The sequence below is a fragment of the Epinephelus fuscoguttatus genome, linkage group LG19, assembly GCF_011397635.1.
Source record: "Epinephelus fuscoguttatus linkage group LG19, E.fuscoguttatus.final_Chr_v1".
Lineage (NCBI taxonomy): Eukaryota > Metazoa > Chordata > Actinopteri > Perciformes > Serranidae > Epinephelus > Epinephelus fuscoguttatus.
The window spans coordinates 36341006-36364099 of NC_064770.1; the positions used below are offsets into that span (position 1 = coordinate 36341006).

Consider the following 23094-nt stretch of genomic DNA (forward strand, 5'->3'; position numbering starts at 1 on the left):
AATTATGGCACCTTTTTGCCGCATAATATGTGTGCAGATAGTCATGATTAAAAACAACCGTTAACAAAAATGTGTCTGAATAGAGCTAGGTGTCATTTAGGGCTGGGCGATATGGGCAAAAATTCATAGGAGATATATCCCGGTATTTTATACAAAGTGGGCTACATGTTCAGCTGTTAGCTGATCACGACTGAAGTCTCCTGTTATTTTTTTGCTGCATGTGTTTTTCAACAGCAGGGCAGGTAGAAGAAGTTCACCTGTCGGAGGTGAGCTGTTTGCAGAGGAGCAGTAAGAGCCTGTTGTCTGCAGCTCTTCATCAACATCTCACTGTGGCTGTTTCTGCTTTTACTCTTCCTCCCTGCTGCATTATTAGACTGGTCTTTATTGAAGAGAAGCCGCTAATTCAGCGATAACACGTTTAGTTTCCTATAGTCTTCACAATAAAAGCCCCAGTTATTGTGTTATGTAAAGCTTTTATTGTGAAGCACCAAAATAAGAAATGTTGAGTTTTCAAGCAGCAACTTCTTGCACGGCTGATAGCGAACATGAACGGTAAAATAAAGTAGATATCTAAAGTAAAAACAGGACACAGGAGAGAAACTAAACCCCAAACCACAGAGATTCAGTGAGAAGCTGCAAAAACACTGAGATATAGCCTACATATATCCTGTTCACTTGAAGTCCTGAGTGCAGAGCTGATCTTCTTCCAGGTGCTGTTTATAAGTGTGTAGGCCTATTGTCTGTGGGACAGATGTAAAGCTCTGGCTAGCCCTGCACTAACATGATCAACTTTTCCATGTTCATCAGACTGAATATTTACAGAAGAAGGGGTTTAATTTATTTTGACAAGGAGTTTCACGTTTGTTTTTCTGAGACTAATGGACCAGTGAAATCTCTCTCTCTCTGGTTGACTAACGTTTGGTTGACTGTCAGGGTGCAGCCCTAGAAATGAGGCCCTGAAATCTGTACCAACTGTACAGGAAGGCACTGGGTTTTGGTATCAAACTTAGGTGCGAATTAATTCGCATGAATAAAAAGCCTCTGGTGTGTAAAGGCTGTAAGAAGTCGACCCCGGTGTTACAGAAGTTTAAAATTGAACCAAGTAAAGACTCTGTTTCTTCTTCACTCAGATTTTAACGGCTGATGACAAGGAGCTGAACCATTGGTGCTCTCTGAAGAAGACGTGCATGTTCAGGTACAGACTCAGTCCTTCATGTTGAAGTGTCTCACCTGTTCTGTTGTCTGAGGTCGCTTCCTTCACTCAGATCATTTCCTGTTGTTCTCTCAGGTCTGAGAAGGAAGAGATGAGTGATTTGAAGAACTATAAAATCAAGGCCAAGAATGAGAAGAAGAAGAAAGAAGTCTTGAGCTCTGTTTACTCTCAGTGAGTATGACACTAATCACCCGCACGCCTGATGATAAATCCACTGTTAGAGAAACAATATGTAACGTTTTTAACTGACTTTATCTGCAGGGAGGACAGAGAGCTGACAGAGGTGAAGACCAAGGTGGGGAAGAAGAGAAGAGATCGTCTGAAGGATGCTGAGAAGCGAGAGGCAGCAGAGGATGGTGACGCCCCCGCCATCATGGACTCTGCAGATGACACGCTCGCCCAGGCTCTCAGAGAGGCAGTGGACGAGGAGGAAGAGGAGGAGGAGATTCTGGTACCCAAGAACAAGAAGATGAAACAGGAAGAAGAGCCACAGGAAGAGGAGCCGCAGACAGAGGTGACCGCTGTGGAAGCAGCAGGTAAAGATGATGAAAGGACTGAGAGGCCCAAATGGTCGAAGAAGAAGCACAAGTCCTCCAGTGGACGCCTCATATCAGGAAGCAGCGGGGTGAAAATAGGCGGGCGTGAGTTCAGTCGACAGAGACTGAAGGCGTACGGCCTGAACCCCAAGAGACTGTTCTTCAGACAGCTCGGCCGACAGAGACGAAAAGAACGGGAGAAGAAAGAGAAGCTGAAGAACAAAGAGTGACGACACCTCAGATTAACTGTCGATGTACGATCCTGTGATTCCTACGGTCCACAAATTAAACACATTTTAAAAACAGTCATTGTTTTGTGACCTCAAATTTACAGTTTGATTTGGGAAAAAAATAGTGTTTAAAATGATGGCTACAGATTTTGAGTTAATTTGATATACCTACAATTTAGTATACAATTAATTAGATAATGGATTTGGTGAAATTAACATTTCTCTTTCTACATTTGTACTGTGTTTATATTTCATAGAAACTGTAAAGGTCCTGACACACCAAGCCGACAGTCGGCCGTCGACCAAAGTCGGGCTGTCGGTGAGCGTCTGTCGGCCTAGTTGTCGGCGGTGTGTCCCGCACCGTCGGCACTTTGGCGTCGGCATCAGCGGCTTTTCAGCCGATTGAGCATGTTGAAAAGGGCGGCAAAGCTTGTCGGTGAGAGAGATCACTCTGATTGGCTGTTGAGGTTTTATTTCCTCGCCCCTGTAGCGAGTGAATCTGCCTATAGTGAAACCGGGGCTAACCGGTGCTTCCTCCTCAGGCTCCACTTCACTCAGCTGCCCCACAGACCCGCTGCTTCTTCCCACTTTAACCTGAATAACAAACCGGAGCTAGCTGGGAGCGGCTAGCGGAGCGTTAGCCGCAGCATGACCGGAGGGAAGCACAGCCAGTTAGCCTCCGCTAGCTTCCCAGCTAGCCCCGGCTCTCCGTTTGGATCCAACCGGAGCACCGAGCCCTGGTTTGTTATTCAGGTTAAAGTGGGAAGAAGCAGCGGGTTTATCGGGCAGCTGAGTGAAGTGGAGCCTGCGGAGGAAACACCGGGACCGTCTGGATGTAATAGTCCGTGGAGGTGCTGCGGTGCTCGGCTGCACAGACAGGAAACCCCTCAGCTGACAGGATGTACCACTCTGTCACTCCACTCTCTCTCACGCAGGCGCAGAATGTACGTGCTACTTGGCTGTTGGATGTAGTCCGTGTAGTGTGTTCAAATGCAACTGACACAGGGCAACGTGAGGCGACGTAGACGACGCAACAGTTGGCTTTCGTCGCTGCTAGTTCTTTGATGTCGGTTTGGTGTGTCCACACGTTAACAAACATGCAGGTTAAACCTGATGTGGAGTAAAAAGACTCCTTACTCTTCTTAAGGCGTCCATTTTCTATCGAGTATTCCAATTTTAACTGACATCAGAGAGCACACTGGTCCGTCGTGTTCTTCCACAGCAGATTCAAGCATATTTGTGAACCATAAATAAACTATTCCCACGTGGTTTGCACCAGGTCGGTGAGGGTGGTTAACTAGTATGCTTATAACGTGTGACCTAGATGGAGGCACTCATGTAGATGTGAATCCCAGCACATCATCTGAGTTTCAGAGATGTATTAATGACTGAATAAACACTTTAAACACTTGGACCTGTGTGTTGACGCATCACTAAACATTTAACGATTTGCTACCTGGAAGTTCGTCCAAAAACTGTCTTGCAAGTGTTTTATTTACAGTAGAACTTAAATTAAACGTCCAGTCTCTTTTACTAGCCTGCACATTTTGTCAAATAAAGGCCTGTCTCATTAAAACACCTTTTATTTATTTTAAGTAAATACACAGTGTTTCAGATTTTCCTTTTGTTTGAGATCACTGAGCAGCATCAGTTCACACAGTCATCACAGTTTAGTTTGATAGGTTCAGGCTCCAGAGTGGTTAAACTTTAGCTTTTTACAGCTATTATCGAGCCCAAAATGAAATGTGGGGAGAGTGGGGGGCTGTCGAGATGAAACAGAGTATAACAGAGTATTTGAATGTGGATGAAAAACAATAGAAACAGGAGACAAGTGAAGAGAACAGGAGTCTTGTTGGAGTTTTCCTGAACTTTGTTGTATTACTACACGAACCGTAGTGTGACTCCTGTACAGTAGGTGGCGGTAAGCACGTCAGAGGCTGCTCTATATCCGCCAATGACCACAGAAGAAGAAGAAGAAGAAGAAGAAGAAGAGGCGCGCTCAGTGTCTGAATTTGAATCACACAGTGAAGCTGCACGGTGAGTTGTTCTGCTTTACTTTAACGAAAACGTGTTTATTTGTGCCGGGAACGTTGTTTTTATCAGCTAGTCATCGAGTCAACAGTTTTGTTTGTGACTTTTACCGTGTGTCAGTATCGTTCTATCGTAGTTTAGCTAGCTGCGAAGCTAACGGCTACAGCTGTAAACACAGTAAACAAACCACAGCGAGTTGGCGACCTGTCTGTTTGTGACTGGTGGATTAAAAACACCAGCGGGGTTAGAGTTGGAAAGTAATGTAATCTTTCTTATGTCCCGTTTCGTGGTTTACTGGTACATAAATCAGGTGTTCTGGGAACGTAACGTATGTTTGCCTGTTCAATATTCACTTAATGTGACTCATCAATACGACCCTTCAAATGGTTTTATGTTCTCAGCGATGTTTTTCCCTGTAGGTCAGATGATGAATACATATGGAGGATGGAAAATGACTTAAGTATATATTATTAACTGCAGGGATTAAAGGAATAAATAAATGTCTAAATAAATACAGGAATAAATAAATAAATAAATAAATAAATAAATAAATATGGAAATAAATTACTAAATGTCTAAATAAATACAGGAATAAATAAATATTAAAGTAAATAAATAGATACTGGAATAAGTAAATAAATATGAAAGTAAATAAATAAATGTCTAAATGAATACAGGAATAAAGAAATAAATATGTAAATAAATAAATGTCTAAATTAATACAGGAATAAAGAAATACATATGGAAATAAATTACTAAATGTCTAAATTAATAAATAAATAAATAAATATGGAAATTATTAATTCATGTATTAATTCCTGTATTAATTTAGACATTTAGTAATTTAATTTAAAAGTAAAGAAAAAATACAGGAATCAGTAAATATGGAAATTATTTATTTATTCCTGTATTCATTTAGACATTTAGTCATTTAATATAAAAGTAAAGAAAAAATTCAGGAATAAATAAATTTGGAAATCAAAAAATGAATACAAGAATGAATGAATGAATGAATGAATAAATAAATATGGAAATAAAAAATGAATACAAGAATAAATATAGAAATAAATAAACAAATGCAGAAATAAATAAATATGAAAACAATAAATACATTCAGGAATCAAATCTAAATATGTATATAAATAAGTGCAGGAATAACTATGGAAGTAAATACAGAAAAGAATAAAAAATGTTGAAATAAAAATGAGAAATAAACAGATAATTGCATAAGGTGTAACGATACATCAGTCCACATCGATACATTGATTCATTGATTAACGATCTGATTATATCGATGCAAAATGAAAACATCAATCCATATCGTCATCTTAAAGATACACATTTATTTTGAAATTCACATAGCATGTCTGTGTCACCATTTCTGGGCAAGTGCGCCTCCGCTCAAACAACAAACAGCTCAGAAATAAAATGGTCAAATCATATTCTAGATGTTTTTGTGAGTTGATGTAAATGATTGTGTTAGATGGGCATATGATATCGCATCATATTCATCGCAGGCTCCTGAATCGAATCGAATCGAAATTGTATTGTGACAGAATTTGTGATATCGGCAAACATCGTATCGTCATCCAAACAAATCGATATAATATCGTATTGTGATGAAGCTGGTGATTCACACCCCTATAAATAATGAATAAATAAAAGAATATATGTTGAAAAGAGATGGAAATAAGTAGGTAAATGCAAAAAAGTTGACTGATAAGCAGGTCATAAATAAACTTTAAATTTATCTCCTATATTTTTGTACAACTATATTTATTTCTGTAATTTTTTACATGTATGTAAATGAGGTAGGTGATCTTAACCTGTGCAGGTATTTTTCTTTATGCGTTCATTTATTAGTTTCAGGATTTATTTATTCTTTTGTTTTTTTTTAATTTCTGTATTTATTCATTTCTCTTGATTTGTTTCTATATATATATTCTATATATATTTATATATATTTATTTATTTATATTTATTCATTCATTAACACATTTTTCATTCTCATTAACGTATGTTTCCCTGGGTCACTATGTTGAAATCACTCGCCTACAGTTTACAGCCTCCTTGAAACCTACACCTTTAAATTTATGGGCGAGACAGTTTTCTTGGATTTAGACATGGCCACTTGGATTTTTACCAAATTGCATTTAAAAACAAAAACATTAAAGACATATCCCTTCGTACTGATGCAATTCGAGCTGCATGGCATCTCTTTCAATGTTAGTTTATGTAAGAGACACAGAGATGACCCAATTTTCTTCTGTAACTCTTCACTTCAACACAGAAATATGTCAGTTTTTGCTCAACTTAATTTATCCTGAACTAAAGATTCTATTAATTTAGTTTTATTATACTCTAGTATTGCCACTACTTTTATTGAAATAACTTTGAATATATCTGAATGTTTCTTCTACCGCTGTAGACTTTACCACATATTATTTGGTTTTTTATTGTTATTGATGACTTGAAGCTTAACAAGCCTCGAGGTGCTCTCTGCACATACTGTGTTTTGGGTTGAATCTCTTTTTTTATGTCCTATTTAGCATCCAGTGGCACCACAATGGCTCAAGGTCATAAGTTTCAGGACCTGGAGGAGACGGGGAAAGTGTTGGTGGACTTCATCAACAGCAGCCAGCCGAAGATACTGAGACGAGTGAGAGATGAACACCAGGCTCTTTTTGATCAACACGTAGAAACAAAAAAGATTGTGACACAGATTTTAAAAGGTGAGTAATCAGACATTTAAAGATCTATTGTGTTTCAGCTGTCAGTGTTTTCAAACTCTAGGTTCATTATCACTGCTAAATAAAGAAGAATTTGAGTGTTTCTCTGTGTGTGTGGTCCTGAATAGTGTCTCTAATGTCAGTACATGTAGCCAGATTACATCCTTGATGCAACTACAGAGTTTTCCAAATGACAGTGATTCAGACTCAGACCGCTCCCTCTGATCTTCATCTCTTACTCCTGTCTTATCTCTCTGTCGTTGTCCTCCATCCCCAGATGTGGCTCAGATTGAGGAGAGTGCAGGTCAAAGGCTGCTGGACATGGAGGAGGAGAAGAAGCAAAGGGAGCAGGAGCTTGAGAGCCTGGAGGAGCAGCTGAGGCAGTGCACAGCCAAGAGCCAGATGACTGACTCAGAACTACAGTATCTTTTTATACGTCTGTGTTGAAGGAGATTCTTTTTAGTGTCATTATGAATCCTGTCCGGCTTTATTCACCCTTTTCTTCGTCAGCGTCCTTAATCCTCCTCCAGATTTCTGCAGAGAGAGTTGGAGAATCTGAGAAACACCGAACACGAGCTGGAGACTCTTCAGAACGAGGTGGAAGAAGACACAACTGAGGTCATCCCCTCAGCAGTGTGAGTCTCAGATACAGCGTCATGAAAGTGTCTTGTCAAAAGACTGATCCAACTACTGTTCTTACCTTCAGTCACCACAGCTGCTCAAAGGGAAATTTCGGTTTATTTCAACCTGTCTCCTATCGTCCTAAATTTGTTTCAAGTGACTAGTGACATAAAAATAATAGTTAGCATGTTAGCCGTTAGCCTAGATACAGCCGGGGCGCATAGTAGCGTCAGACCTGTTAAAACGTAAGTGAACGGGCAACCTTCAAGTGCAAAGTTAGTCCACTAAACAAGCTTTTTTTCCACAAAGACCGCCTCATATCGTTAGGATAAATGTCAGAGAACATATAGAAAACGACATGTAAACGTGTTGTCTTACCTTACCGGTGTGCTGCCATGTTTGTTTACCATCTAGCCGAATATTGCGAGAACAAGCAGCGATCTCATACCGTGCCTGAAATCTCGTGAGAACAAGCAGCAACAGCTGGAAGGCAGAACCGGACAGTAGCCTGAAAAGTTCATTCATTTATTTTATGAAAGATTTATAGAATAATGGCTGACTTTTTGCCAGACTTCGACTTTGTGGAGGAGGAATTTGATTTTGCAGAGTTTGATGGCCGCCCTTATTTATTTGAGCCAGAATACACTGACGAAGAGCTTCGTGAAATTGAAGAACAGAGGAGGAGGAGAGAGAGAGGCGCAACAGGTGGAGGACGAGAGAGGAGGAATGGCTGCTGCAAGGCTGCGTAGCTCTGGAGATTGGTGGTGTACCTGTGAATGCTGTGCCCCAGTGCCCACAGAAGAGGAATGCCTCTGTTGCAAGGAATGGGACCGGTTGCAGCTTTATTTTCAAGGTCTGGATGTGACCGAGGACGAGACACCTCCACCTGGAGTAGTATCCAGCTGGGCTTTATCTAGAGCTCGCGAGATATATTTCGGAAAGCAGAGCTAGATGGTAAACAAACATGGCAGCACACCGGTAAGGTAAGACAACACGTTTACATGTCGTTTTCTATATGTTCTCTGACATTTATCCTAACGATATGAGGCGGTCTTTGTGGAGAAAAAAAGCTTGTTTAGTGGACTAACTTTGCACTTGAAGGTTGCCCGTTCACTTACGTTTTAACAGGTCTGACGCTACTATGCGCCCCGGCTGTATCTAGGCTAACGGCTAACATGCTAACTATTATTTCTATGTCACTAGTCACTTGAAACAAATTTAGGACGATAGGAGACAGGTTGAAATAAACCGAAATTTCCCTTTAACGATGTGCGCCGCTGCTACACAGAGTTACCTCACTATCTCTACTTCAAGCAGCCAGAGTTGGGAACAAGGAGCGAGGATTATGAAGATATGAAAATAGACATAATGGACATAAAACAGAAAATCGTAGGGTTGTAAAACTAAATCATAAAATCAAGTGAGATATTTAAAGAGCTGTGGCAGCGTGAAACATAAAGGGCAGGAGTTTCAGACCTGTATGTGGAAAGTCAGAGAGAGTTAAAGGCCAAAGTGAACAGATACGTCTTTAGCTTTCTTTTAAAACTATTTAGCGAGCTAGCTTCCCTGATATCTGTAGGTAGTGTGTTCCATAGCTTTAAGGCGTCACTGACAAAATCTGCATCTCTGATCTTCTTCAGGCTGTTGCTGGGATCCTCCAGTAAACCAGCAACAGATGATCACAGTGTTCTTGGAGGCAACTAGTTAACAAGGGAGTTAGCGATGTAGCTCGGTCCTAGCCCATGTAGGGCTTTGTAAACAAGGAGGAGGACCTTAAACTCAATTCTAAATGTAACAGGAAGTCAGTGCAGAGCAGCTCAGACTGGCCTGATGTGCTCTTTCCTCTTGGTTCTGGTTCATAGCTGAGCTGCAGAGTTTTCAATCAGCTGAAGTCTCTGTGTGGTGTTTTTTGGGAGGCATTGCAGTAGTCAAGTCGGCTTGAAATAAAGGCATGAATCAATTTCTCTGCATCTTTTTTCATTTATAAATAATCGTACCGTAGCAATGTTTCTGAGGTGTTAAATTATGTTTTCGTCACCTTGTTAATGTGGGACTTAGGCCAGTGTATAGGGTGTAAGAGTTTGATCATAAGAGCCGATCAGATGATGCAAAACGTGCGAGACAATTTCTCTGCGTGCTGCTAAAACAGCTGAATGCTTCTGTAGATGATGTGATACACATACAGCTTTGTTTTGTCCTCAAAGTTAAACATTGAGCACCCTTCTTTTTGGAAATAAAAAATCTTGACATTAACGGTAGTTAAATTTGGGAGTTGCGCTTAGTTTGATGTATTTTCTGATTTTATTCTCCCCTCATCAGATACGTGGCTCAGCTGTACTACGTAATTTCCAAGATCAAGTGGGAATACGACACACAGCCCAACATCTTAAGAGGAGGTACGTTTTTGTCTTCTGTTGTTTTATGTCTTGTGTGTGTCTGTTAATTTTGCTTCAGGTTGTCCTTCTCTTTTCTCCTCTCGCAGTGCACTACGGTGCCGACCTGGCGACGCCCATCAACATCGACACCTCGCTGCGTTCTCGTAATGATGTAAGCGACCAGCTGTGGGGCTTTGTCAGCACTGAGTGGTAGATGGAGGGCGGTGGTGGTGTCAGAAATGTGTACATTGTTTTTGTTTGTCTTTATATTTGTTTGACTTCTTCTTTTCTTTACAACATTTACACTGTTTTATGATTAAATATGTCAGACCTTATTCTTTTCGTAGTTCTGTATTTATATCTCAGCAACACAGACTCATCTGCAGAGCGGCCACTAGACGGCGCTGCAGAGCTGTTTTTAATATGCCCACATGGTTTCCTTTTAATCACACAAACTCATGAGACATTGCAAAGAGATGAGCTGTTTTTAAAAGCAGAGTTTTTGTTATAGTTTCATATTTTGGTTACAAGATGAGCAGAATCCGTTAGCTGATGAAAACTGTGAGACACTGTCGAAAGCTTTAGAAGAGGCCTGTATGCGTGTGGATTAGTCAGACTAGTTTCACTATAGTTTAGGCCCGTGGTTCCCAACTTTGTTTTGTCAGATGAACCTCCACCCAAGATCATGAAAGTCCTGGAAATGTTATGATAATAGAAAATCTGGAAACGGTTTGGAATTGACAGAATGTTTTAGAAAAGTCTTAAATATACATTTGCTTTGGCTGTTGTTCAAAAAACGTTCATGAAAATCCCAAAACATGTTGAATGTTATGCAGAATATGTTCCTAGTGTCACTGATTTACAATCTAGTGCTGCACCGTGACTGTTGAAACATCTCCAGTATCACATGATGTTCACAGTCTGGACCAGTGTTGTGTCATTGCCAAGGTCACGCCGCCTTTTGGGGGAAAGAGAAAAATGTCACATAGAACGTTAACCTAACTTTCTACTCTGAGATTTGAGACACTTAAGACACTTGAATATTTACTGTCAGTGTGGTGAATATGTAAATGATGCTGGTGACAGTTTCTACTCATGGGTAGCTAACGTTAGCTTGAGTGGGAGGCTCATACCACAGAGCTTAGTCTCAGCCACGATGAAACAGTTGGCTGTTAACAGGTTACTTCACTATATAAACTATACAAGAAATATCTGCCCACTGTGTTTGGTCAGGTCTGTCTGTGGTGAAATTCAACACGTTATTCTGTTTATTCTATTCTACATAATATGGTCTTAATTTTAACATTTAAAAATCTATTTGTGTAAAGATAATATGGACGGGGAGGACTGGTGGTGGCTTTGTACACAGCTGAATGCTTCCAATAATAAGATGGGTTTTGAACAAGCTGCTCTCTACCAGTGGTTCTCCTCAGTCATTAGCTCAAGGTCCACACAATTTAATATATTCAGTTCAGAACCAGTTAGCTGTCTCTGTCAAGTAGCTGTCCATTCGTCACTCACTCTACAGCAGGAAATGGCACTTCAAAATAAAAAGCTCTGTACTGGAAATTTGCTTCACTTGAGAAATACAGTGTGTTTTTTACAATGTTGACATGTTTGCGAGTCACTTGCGGTCCATTCAGAATGAGCCCATAACCAAACAGTTGGGAACCACTGCTCTATACGTATCGGTTTCACTTTACGGTTACTGGTATGCTTCGTTTTTACACCAGTGGTTCTCAGACTGTTTTCAATAATGTACTGTCTTTGATACTTTTGATAGAAACACAGTGAACAATGTGACTGTTTGTTGCAGCAGTTAACGATTGCACTGAAAATAGGAATATTGAATATAAAATATGCTTTACTGAACTTAGATTTACATTTTTTAATTAAACTCATTTTAGGAATTATACATGACTGATATTTTTGAAATAAAAAATAAAACCTCACATACCCTCTGCAGTACTCCACAGTATCTCTAGGGGTACTCATACCCTCATTTAAGAAACTTTAACTGTGTTTCAATCATTTGTTCATTACTTTTACAGCACTGTTTCAACTTCTCCACCTGCTTGCTAACTAGTTTGTACTGCCAGTTTCCACATGTGGCGTCAGCTGGCTCAGATTGACGAGCAGCTCTATGGTTAATGTAAATTATTACACTTTAGATCCTGCACCACACTGATTTGTGTTTCAAATCAAACTTTATTTATATAGCACCTTTCATACACTTGTGCAGCCCAAAGTGCTTCACAGAGCAGCAGTAAAACAGCACAGAAAAAATAACGAGTGATATTACAAAGATAAATGATAAAATATTTAAAATAAATAACATTTAAATGAATAAATAAACACAAAAATGGCTGTAGTTTATTTTCCCTCCTAGCACAAACGTGGATAGTTATATAGTAGTACAGGACATTTTATTGTTTTGAAAAATAATATTCATTTATTTTATTTATAAGGACAACACCCATTAATCAACATGTCTGTAAATGTGCCAGTGTTAGCCAGCTGGCTGATTTTCAACTGCAGTCATTTGGCAAGATGTTCTGAACCAATGAAAGGATAAAATTCACAGGTCATGCAGAGCAGCAGTAGAAAGCAGCATTATTGATAACAGGTTAACACTTAGATTTTGTTTGGCATTATTCAAAGTATGCTCCAAACATCCCCCCAGCCCTCTCAACATACTGATGAATAAAAAAAAATTAAAGAAAAAGAATCTTTCAGCTCACTACGAAAGGCAGCCACGCAACACCGTCCAAGATAATCATGAGCAAATGTAATATATCATATAACAATAAATAAACTCAACAAATTGCTGTTAATATCATAACTACGGGTTCTAGTATTTCGCTGTGCTGCAGTTCTGTGTGTGGTTTGTGTCAGAGGTGTTAGGGAAACACAGCAGAGGCTGCTGCTCGACTGTGTGGGTCTGATCAAATGCTGCGCTGTCTCTGCTTCATTACAGATAGATAGATATATAGATAGATAGATAGATAGACTTTATTGCACAAGAGCAGTAAAAACATGCTGATACACACATCACACTAGAAAGTGAAAATAGTGGAAACTATAGTGTGATATGAGTGTTGCGTAGGCCTCATCACTGTGGATTGAGCTCCTTTCACACTGCCTGTTCAAGCAGGGAATATCTCACCATTATGTCGCCTCACTGTGCAGTATGTAAGGTACGATCGTAGAGGTGGGGGGGGGCAGAGTCTTGTCTTTATAGCACTACAGGACGTAGCAACAGCACCAAAACTATGTCTGTATAACAGCGGGTTCACACAGGATGTGGAAGCACCCCGATTTGTTAATTGTCTGCTTGTGTGTGGCTCTGCTCTTCTCTCGCTCTTTGTTTAGGCGTAACTGACAAATATGTGGAAACGTGGGATGCATACTCCAATCCAATACTACATGTCATTTATCATCGTCAGATCATTTATTTCACATTAAATAAAACTTAATATCGTCTACAGTACGTTTTCAGTGTGTTTTCTTGCCAGATTCTCTCACGGAAAACATAGGCCAAATGCTGGAACTATTGCTGCAGATCATGAGCCGGCTTGGACGCTCTGTGCCGCACCATGTCCAGTGTGAATAGCCAGATCAGTTAACATGAGCGCCGAAAGCAAGTGGGCAGCACTCCATGGAAAGTCGCTGCGCTTTGTAGTGCTTCCTTGCCCAGCAAGAACAGGACAGGACCGTGGGCAGCACGATTTGATGATGTGTAATGTGTGCGACCCAGGGTGTGAGATTTAAAAAGTAGCTGTTCGATGTTAGTTGTTAGCAGTTAGCGGCTAACTCACAGAAGAAGAGCAGCGTCTGAAAATGCAGAGTGAGACACAAAATCGCCAACAAACAGTAGGCATTTCCCAAAAAAAGTAATGTTTTATGTTACAATAACCATTTTATATAAAAGTTTTGCCAGCCCTACATAACGGCCTTTCATGTTTTGTTTTATTTTCCTTCAGTTTTGATTATTGTAAAATTGGTCTTAAATTTCATTACGAGAGGCATAAAAAAAAGTCTTTAAAATTTTTGCATCTAACTTGCCTTAAGTCGTAGGAACCCTGAGAATGCTATCCGTAAGTAGCTAGCTCAGTCCGTGTTACGTTTGCTGTATAGGCCCACAGAAGTTGAACTTTTTTGGCTTCAACTTTCAAACCCTTTTTTACACTGCCTCTTAAAGGCGGGAATTTCATGCCGTTATGCTGCCTCGTTGCTCTTTAGAAAAGGTGCAGTCCTGGAATGGAGGGACAGAGTTGTCTCGCCTTTAGGGCGGCATCGAGCGGCAAAATGATGTCTGTATAAATGGGACAGCTAGCGGGGTGGGATCATGGGCGGCACAGGTGTGATGTTTTGACAAGATGTGAAGTATGTGACCCGCCACAGGAGATTTAAAAGTAGCTGTTAGCAGTTAGCAGCTACCTCAAAGAAGAAGATCAGCGGATAAAAATGTCTGCAAACTGGGGAAACAATGAGGTCCAGGAGCTTCTTGCCCTCTGAACTGAGGACGAGATCAGCTGGCCTATAACAGGGACGATAAATGATTGTTACTGCCATGTTATTGTTTAGAAAGTGCTGCTGACATATATGTTATATGTCACACTAGAGGCAAAAATGCAAAGGTGGTGTAATGAAGGGACTTTGTAGCGGCCCTAGAGCGTAATCTCTGTCTTATTAGGTCTATAGTAATGAACTCTGCCTCTGATGCCGTATCCTGTTCTCTCTATACATCCATGCGAGCAACTGAAATAACCATGGAAACTTTACCTCGCTGGTAGGTGCTACGCCCTGAGAAAAAACGACAGGTGTCTTTAAATGTAACTGTAGGGTATGAAACAAATTCATCTCTGATTTGTTAAATTCAGGCACCAGTGTTATAATAAAACATCAGTGATGAGAAGAAGCTGCTGAAACCTTCTCTCCAGGCAGCAGAGAGTAGTGCCCACGTAGTGTTTCTGCAGTACACAGCATATATGTGTGTGTGTGTGTGTGTGTTATTATTTACCCAGAGACCTGCTTTGCTGAGAAGTGAAACTTCCTCCTCCTTCTTTGAAAAGGACGCAGTACCACGGCTGTGTACCAATGCAGTGTGGCGAGTGGTTAAGGGTGGGCAGGATGACATACGCTGTCAGGGAGGCTCAATCTGACACGTACAATAAGTTTAGAGACCCACACATTGATATGTGGTTTCCTTACGGTAAACAGAGCTTCAGCTTGCTCACAGCAGCTTGTTTCTGCAGCTTCATCTATTCCTCAGCCGCACACATCACATCTCTTAACAAGTGGTTAACAGGTGGTTTATATGGAGGAGGGGTGTTGTTAGTCATGGCTGAGCCCCTATCTGTGTGACTTTCCCCTCAACTCACCTCACGACTTCTTCAAGTCACTAGTGTTTGAATAAAGTTTGTACCGTTGCATATTAATATTCGGCAGAGTAACGCAGCACATAATACTTCCGACTGGTGTAACTGAACATCAACTGACTCGTGATGTATTATGGTGCAACTGAAGACAGGCCTTGGTAAACTGTGGTGTTTGATTATGAGCATCACTCTTAACTACATCCTCAGAAGTTACCATGGTATTGAATTAATTATAGAGGACAGAAAAATGACACAAATATCAAAAAATAAATAAATAGATAACTACAGAAATAAGTTTAAAAAAATGCTGAAAAAAACATGTAAATAAATAAATGCAATAATAAAGAAATGCAGAGTTAAGGACCTGCTACCTCATTAACATATGAGTAAAGAATTACAGCAATAAATAATAAATTGTTTATGCATTTATCTATTTATTTCAACATTTATTCATTAATTTATTATTTCATATAATTTTGTATTCATTTCTTTATTTATACACTTATTTGTTTATATATACATTTTTATATATTTCATATTTATTTATTTGTCCATTTATTTACATAGTTATTTATTTATGCATTCACCTATTTACATATTTATTTCAACATTTATTTATTAAGCATTTTGTTTATTTACATATTTATTTATTTACATAATTATTTCTTTATGCCTTTTTAATATATTGCCATATTTATTTGTTTATTTCTTTACATAAACACTTATTTATGCATATATTTTCATATTTATTTATTCCTGTATTTATTTGTTTTTATTTATTGCCATATTTATTATTTATACTAGTATTTATGCATACATTTATTTACATATTGATGTTTATCAATATCCCTAGATATTACAACAATAAATGATAAAATATTTAAAATAAATAACATTTAAATGAACAAAAACACAAAAAATGGCTGTAGTTTGTTCAGGTTTATACAGGAATGTTTTATTCCTGTATTCATTAATTTTCTATCTACAAATTTATTTTTCAGTCCTGTATTTATTAATTTATTTCTATATTTATTTAATTATTCTGAATATTTATTTATATATTTATTTATTAATTTATTGATGCTTAGGTCATTCTTCATCCTCCATATTGTTCTGCTCACTCTGTTTATTCACATAGTAATTATATGTATTAGTAAACCAGATAATAAAAAAATTATAGACTAGATAGAAAATAATAGACTTCATTATATAATATTGATATGGAATAAAATCACAGAAAATACTTCTTTATCTTAATGTGAAATAGAGTTATCATTTTCATCGTTTTTTTTTTTTTTAAAGATATTTTTGGGGGGGGCATTTTAGCCTTTAATTGACAGGCCACAGCCTTGTACATGGGGCGCCTGCTCAACCACTAAGCCACCGACGCCCCATCATTTTCATAGTTAATCTGTTTCAATGTCATTTATAATATTTAGATTTTTTCCCTGTAGTTTATCAAACTGTGCTTCGTATGTCTAATCATAACGGAGAGAGTTTCGTCATTTATTCAAGTTTCGTTTAGTGCTAAGAAACGTGAGGGATGTCGATCAGTGAGAGATCTGAAACTTTCAGACGTTAACCATTGAAACAAAGCCAGCTGAGGCGTCTCTCAGGAGTTAATAATTCATACAAACCTCCATTTAAACTTCATTCACATGTTTTTATTCAGTGCACATATAAAAAAGTGACATCATAACTTAAGTGAGGTTTTTACAAATACAAAATGCAGCTCAGAGAAGACTATAGATATTTACACAGTATACAAAACAAATCAGTAATAGATTATTTTTCTTTTTACATTTATGTACAATATTACAGTTGGCATTTTCTACATTTTATGTCACTATAACCACGATGAAATTCCCCAGGTCTTTGAAGCCCACACAGTCTGATGTTTGGGGCTTTGACAGGTTGCTGTTGTGTGGGACACGATGATATCTGAGCTCTTTCACCGGAAAAACAGATTCATATCATTTCATGGGAAACTTTCTCCAACTAGAAAGAGTTTTTTTTTTTGCTTTAACTTATGAATTAAATGTCGATTGCACAGATAACGGCTGTAGAATAATGACGCCATCTGTGTTTAGGTTGATCCCCTATAAGCTTCGCATTCACTTCCTGTGTGCCACCAGATTCGATCTGAGGGCTTGAGTTTCGGCATAAAGGAAGTGCGTCAACCATCGTGCAACCACAACAGGAGGAGGACAAAACATTTGTTTTTCCCAGGAGCTTTCCCAAGTTACCAAAAGAGTATTAATATAAGTTCTCTGCAGTCACCATCCCCTAGAGAGGAAATGGTGGACAGTGGCGCAACCAAACCCCAGAAACAGCACCGGGCTTTGAAGCCAATTTGACATAGTGACCAAACTGTGGAGTTACAACCTGTGGGTCTGCCCCATGATGCCATGGGCCCAAAAGACTTTCCCATTGGTCTACATTGTGAGAGAGACGCCTGTAAATCAGTGGGTACGTATTTCTGAGAGTCACAACCCCGGTTAAATGACTCGTTTCATGATCAGGGTTTGATCCATTCAGTCTGATAACATTTCTTAAGTCTAGATGAGTCACACGATTAAATCAGTTAGCCACATTCAAGTCAGCGGAAGCAGGGTTCCTGCAGATTCACTAATCTAACAAAAAGGCCTTGATTGGTATTAAAACATCTTAAATCAATCTTTCAATAGTCTTAAAAATGCGACATGGAAGTTGAACTTTCTTGGCTCCACGTGCATTCTGTAAATTACTCAAGAGTCCAAGTAGTAATGGAAGGTGTTTCCCAAAAAGTAATGTTTTATGTCACACTAAACGTTTTATATAAAAATGTTTCTCGCCCTTCATAACTAATTTCACTTCGTATTTTTTTTCACTTTAGGTCATTGTAAAGAATTGGTCTTAAATTTAATTCATTAAAGTCTCAAAAAGTTTTGCCTTAAGCCGTAGGAACCCTGAAAGCGCTAAAGGCGAAGTGGCTAGCTCAGTCCGTAGAAGTCTCAGGTGCGTTTGCTCTATGGGCCCAACGATATGGAAGATCCGAATAATTTTAGTCAAACTTTTTTGGCTTCCGGCACCACTGAGTAACTTTCAGAAGCCTTTTTTACACTGCCTCTTCAAGGCGAGAATTTCACACCGCTATGCCGCGTCGTCGTTCTGTATGAAAGGTACAATCGCGGAATAGGGGGACAGAGTTGTCTCGCTAGTAACGAAGGTGGTTACAGAGCCGAATTGATGTCTGATGGGTTCATGGGCGGCACAGATGTGACTTTTGACGACATGTTATGTGTGCTACCCATTGCAGGAGTTTTTAAAGGAGCTGTTAGCAGCTAACTGAAAGAATAACAGCCGCCAAAAATGTCCCCAATTTGGGAAAACAATGAGATCTGGGAGCTCCATACCGACATGTTAATGCTATTATTATTATTATTATTATTGTTATTTAGAAAGCACTGTCAATGTGTATGTTGTATGTCTCACTAGAGGCCGACGCTGTTGTGTTGAATGTCACGAAATCAGACACTGGAGCGACAGTTCTCCAGTTCTCTTTATACATCCATGGGAACCACAGAAATAACCATGGAAACTCTTTGGTAGATGGTAGGCTCTGAGGAGAAACGAAAAGCAATCCTGTTGTTTTTGCAACAGCTGCGCCAACGATAATGTTATCCTGGACACTCTGGCAGTATTGTTCACCTGACAATGGCGCCAATAAAGCACACTGAAACTGAAATTAATACCACTTTGAAATATGAGAGGGGAAAAGTTTAAAAGTTGTCTGTTTCCACTTGAAATGTTTGTGCAGGACCTACAGCACATCACTGTGATACTCGCCGTCAGACCAAGAAGGCGTCAACAAACCTCCACTGTCTGCTTTATTGCTTTAAGTCATTCATCATGTGTCGCTACATGTGTTGTGAGGGGACCTCCAGAGCTGCAAACCGCTCTGCGCAGCCCTCCGTATGACGTCCTCAGTGCGTCTCCAGGCCACTGAGCCTCTGATCTCGGCCGAGGGGACCTCTACCCTGCACTGCTGCTGACCAAAACTCACATGGCAGAAATTACATGGGTTTGGCAGCAGGTTTTGGGTGTGGATGCTCCGTGTTTGTAACAACATGTCATTATGTGCTACACAGGGAGAGGAGATAAGGACAAACCCTCATGCTCGGGCTTCGGGCCCAGTTTATCAGATGTACAGCGTAATTAGCTGCATTCATGTCTGCATAGTCTTTGATTTCATTTCATGTGGAAAACTGATAGAATGAAATGATATTTTTTAATACTGGCCCTGTTTTCAGTGTCTTAGAAATAAATGTAATTTTTTTTTTCCACAGGAAACTGACGCCTACTTTTGAGGCTCTGACATTTCTGCTTTTTGTGATGAGAAAACTCTCAAGGTTAATGTCTTTCTCCCAATTTAAACGTCCAGTTTATTCCGTTCACGCCTGGCAGAGTGCAACACAAACCTTCAGCTCCTGTCGTGCACTGTTAACTCACCTGGAGCTCAGGTGCAGCTCAGATTAGAGACAAGCAGCCAAGTCTTTTGTCCGAGTCCTTGCTCTCAGTTAAGCGGTCATGTTTTAGACATCCTGGGGTAAATGGCTTTGATGGGAGAGGGTGTAAAGTTACCGGAGGACACGGTCGTCTCCACTCCCTCCAGTCTGTGAGAGGCTGCGTCCGCCTTGCTGGTGCTGCACTCCAGGAAGGCCATGCCGATCTTCTTCACCTGCCCGTCCTTAGTCAGGAGGCAGTGTCGGCAGAGCAGCCGGAGGATGGCCTTCCTCATGTCCTTGCTGGTCAGCGTGTAGATGATGGGGTTGAGGAGGGAGTTGAACATGGCGATGCCCAGGAAATAGTCCGCCTTAAAGAGCACGCCACACTGTTTGGCCGGACAGCAGAAGTCCAGCAGGAGGAGGATGAAGAGCGGCAGCCAGCACATGATGAAGACTCCCAGGACAATGGTGACCGTCTTCAGCAGGGCCATGTACTTCTGGGACTTCCTGTAGAGGCCTTTGCGCTGCGGAACCGAAGCAAGGCGCTGGGTGTTGGACTTGACGATGCGGAAGATGCGGACGTACAGCACCACGATGGACATGAGGATGGCGCTGAAGATGGTGATGCAGAAGAGGATGTAGCTCTTGGCGTACAGCGGCAGGACCGTGGAGCACTGGTCCAGCTGGCCCATACAGTTCCAGCCCAGGACCGGCAGGACGCCCAGGAACACCGACAGCACCCAGCTGGCGCCGATCAGAGCGAACATCCGCCCCTGTTTGTCCCCCTGGTACGGCTTCATCCTCACCATGGTAACGTGACGCTCTATGGCGATGGCCAGCAGGCTGATGACGGAGGCGGCCAGCATGATGAACACGCCCCCCTCCCTCAGGAACCACAGCACCGGGGTCATGCTTAAAGTGTTGGCGCCGGATGTTATGATGTTCACCATGTAGGTGAAGCCTGCGAGCAGGTCGGAGAGAGTCAGGTTGCCCAGGAGGTAGTACATGGGCAGGTGGAACTTCTTGTTCTTCCAGATCGCCAGAAGCACCACAGCGTTTTCTACGACTATGAGCACACACACCAGCAGAAAGGCAATGGCCTCTGGTTTGAGTCCTTCTTTGTACTTGTTCTCCTGCAGTTTGCCTGTGAAGTTGTAGTGCTGCAAGATCACAGCGTTACTCTGGTACTCACGAAACATCCTCAGCAGGTTCCTTGTGGAGGGGGTCATGGGGATGGTGGACGGAGCTACAGCAGCATAGGCAGCATGAAAAGACTCTGTGGCCATATTTGGGGTTTTCTTTTCTTTCTGTTGTTTGATTTAAAGATTAGATCCACAGACAAAGTGTCATAAAGTCCTCAGACTGTGCATTCTTTCTCTGTATTGAAAACTTGAGAAGACAGAGGCAGTCAGCTGCTGTTTCTTTTGATGCTATCAAATAGGATTTCCTGTGGTTGGAGTCTTTTCCACCCCCCCAAAATCACATTGTTTCAATACCCGGGCTGCACACTAGGAGGCGATGAGAGCCAGCCTGCATCAAACGAGAGGAGAGGAAGGTTAGTACTGATGACGAAAAATAAACAGAATCAACGACAGGAAAAGAGTATGGAATTAATTTAGAAACCCGCTCCAATTAATCCCCAGAATACATACAGATGATTACACATAATAGAGATCATATCTGCGTTATTAATGAGGGGGAAAGCCTCCGGTACGGACCGCTTACAGTAATAACTCCAAGGACATAAAGAGTTCACAATGGGAGGAAAAACGGAAAAACTTTAAAATCTGAAGCAAAGTTTTTATTGAATGTTTTCTTTGACTCTTAGTGGCAGAGTTTTCCTGCCAGTAAAAAATTAAACTCACGTTTTTATACAGCATTAAGGACACAACGAATATAACCAACTTGCAAATATTTGTGCCTTAATGCCATAATAAATACGCACATATGCGCAAATACGCATGGATTTAAGTTTTGTCACCGGCACATTTTACTCGTACAGACAATTAGAGCTTATTGGCTAATGTTAGGGACACAACCAATATAAACTTACTCGTATCTTATGTGTATTTATACATGGTGTGTCATCCTAATCAGAATAAATACGCACGTACATGCGTAAAAACGCATGTTTCCAAGCATCCAAACCAGCAAGCTTAACTCTTAACGGACAATTACAGCTTATTGGTTAATAACTGAGCTCACTGCTTAATATTAGGGACACAACTAATACAAACTAACTCTTGTTTTATATGTATTTACGATCATAATAACCAGAATAGACACGCACGTATATGCGTAAATACGCATGTTTCAAGTATTTAACCCGGCAAATTTAACCCCTGCAGACAATTAGAGCGTATTGGTTAATGACTCAGTTTAGTGGTTAATATTAGAGACACAAAAACAGAAACTTACTTGTATCTTATATGTATTATATGTCATAATAATCAGAACAAATACACACGTATATGCGTAAATACGCATTTTCAAGTATCCAAACTGGCACATTAATCTCGTACAGACAATTAGAGCTTATTGTTTCATAGCTGAGCGTACCGGTTAATATTGGGGAACAACAACTGCTAACTAAATCATGTCTTACGTGCATTTGTGCATCATAATAACCAGAATAGATACGCATGTTTTCAAATGTCCAAACCGGGAACTTTAACTCATGCAGACAATTCGACTGAGCCTGCAGGTCAATAAATGCTTTACATATATATCCACGTTTTAACTGGCGTGCACACAGTAAAAGAACATGTCTAAGGTCAAAGCTATCCACATTACAGACACTGCAGGAGTTAAACTGACCACTGTCACACAGTAACGTTACTATAAATGTATCACCGAGCTCCACAGACGCATTTCACGCTCCTGTGCGCATCTTATCCAGCCCACATGGTAACAAAGCAACTTTTAAAAACTTTTCCACGCACCTGTAGAGACGTGTAAATATCCAGAGAGACTTCAGCAGCAGCAGAAATGATCCCACAGAGAGAGGAGTGGAGGACAGGACGGGCTCAGCCGATCACAGCGACATGTGAGTGTGGTGTGAGAACAGCGCGCAGGGCAGGACTCAACACGCAGTGGGTTGGTCTCTAATGTTTTTGCCCTTCAACGATTTTCCTCCCTCCTCCGCCTGACCCCCTTTTTTCTGATTTGCCCTCAGAAGGCATCACAGCCCGGTGACAGCTTATGTTTCTGTTTGTCACTGCGACAACAGAAGAAGAAGAAGAAAGTGAGATTTTCACCTCATAGTGCAGTTTGCCCTCAGGTGCACCCAGGTTACTGTCACTGATGCCAAGTGTGGTTTTCTCCTGTTTGTAGTCAGTGTGTAATTATGGCTGCAGATCATCAGCTCTATGTTGCTCTTCAGGTTTGTCAGATTGTGTAGAAATCTGTGTGTGTGTGTGTGTGTGTGTGTGTGTGTGTGTGTGTGTGTGTCTCCCACAGTGAGTAAAAGAGAAACACTCTGAAGTAAACTC

General features: G+C 40.5%; 3 protein-coding genes across 5 annotated transcripts in view; 2 read left to right on the forward strand and 1 right to left on the reverse strand.

The window, feature by feature from the left end:
• kri1 (KRI1 homolog) overlaps positions 1–23094 on the forward strand; it is a 602835-nt gene that overhangs the window by 19269 nt on the left and 560472 nt on the right. The window contains exons 16-18 of one of the 2 annotated variants that reach the window (XR_007447829.1): positions 1131–1195; positions 1289–1384; positions 1475–2755. Coding sequence is in view for 1 of the 2 variants with exons in the window: in XM_049560683.1 (XP_049416640.1) it covers positions 1131–1195; positions 1289–1384; positions 1475–1979 (666 nt within the window). In the remaining variant the exon portion in view is untranslated. Of the gene's footprint in view, positions 1–1130; positions 1196–1288; positions 1385–1474; positions 3391–23094 lie in introns of those variants that run through there. The other variant, XM_049560683.1, reaches the window with a different exon arrangement.
• spc24 (SPC24 component of NDC80 kinetochore complex) lies at positions 3928–12938 on the forward strand. 2 transcript variants are annotated; one of them, XM_049560807.1, is made up of 6 exons: positions 3928–4016; positions 6560–6742; positions 7017–7161; positions 7270–7374; positions 9680–9756; positions 9843–12937. In XM_049560807.1, the coding sequence occupies exons 2-6, from the start codon at positions 6577–6579 to the stop codon at positions 9947–9949; spliced, it is 600 nt and encodes a 199-aa protein (XP_049416764.1). In that variant the 5' UTR covers positions 3928–4016; positions 6560–6576; the 3' UTR covers positions 9950–12937. The 2 variants fall into 2 exon arrangements, with proteins under 2 accessions (XP_049416764.1, XP_049416765.1); XM_049560808.1 differs by lacking the exon at positions 3928–4016 and having other exon boundaries at positions 6565–6742; positions 9843–12938.
• s1pr5a (sphingosine-1-phosphate receptor 5a) lies at positions 17052–22694 on the reverse strand. Its single transcript, XM_049560762.1, has 2 exons — positions 22546–22694; positions 17052–21133 (listed from the first exon to the last, which is right to left on the reverse strand). Exon 2 carries the CDS (start codon positions 20887–20889, stop codon positions 19684–19686), a length of 1206 nt encoding a protein of 401 aa, XP_049416719.1. The 5' UTR covers positions 20890–21133; positions 22546–22694; the 3' UTR covers positions 17052–19683.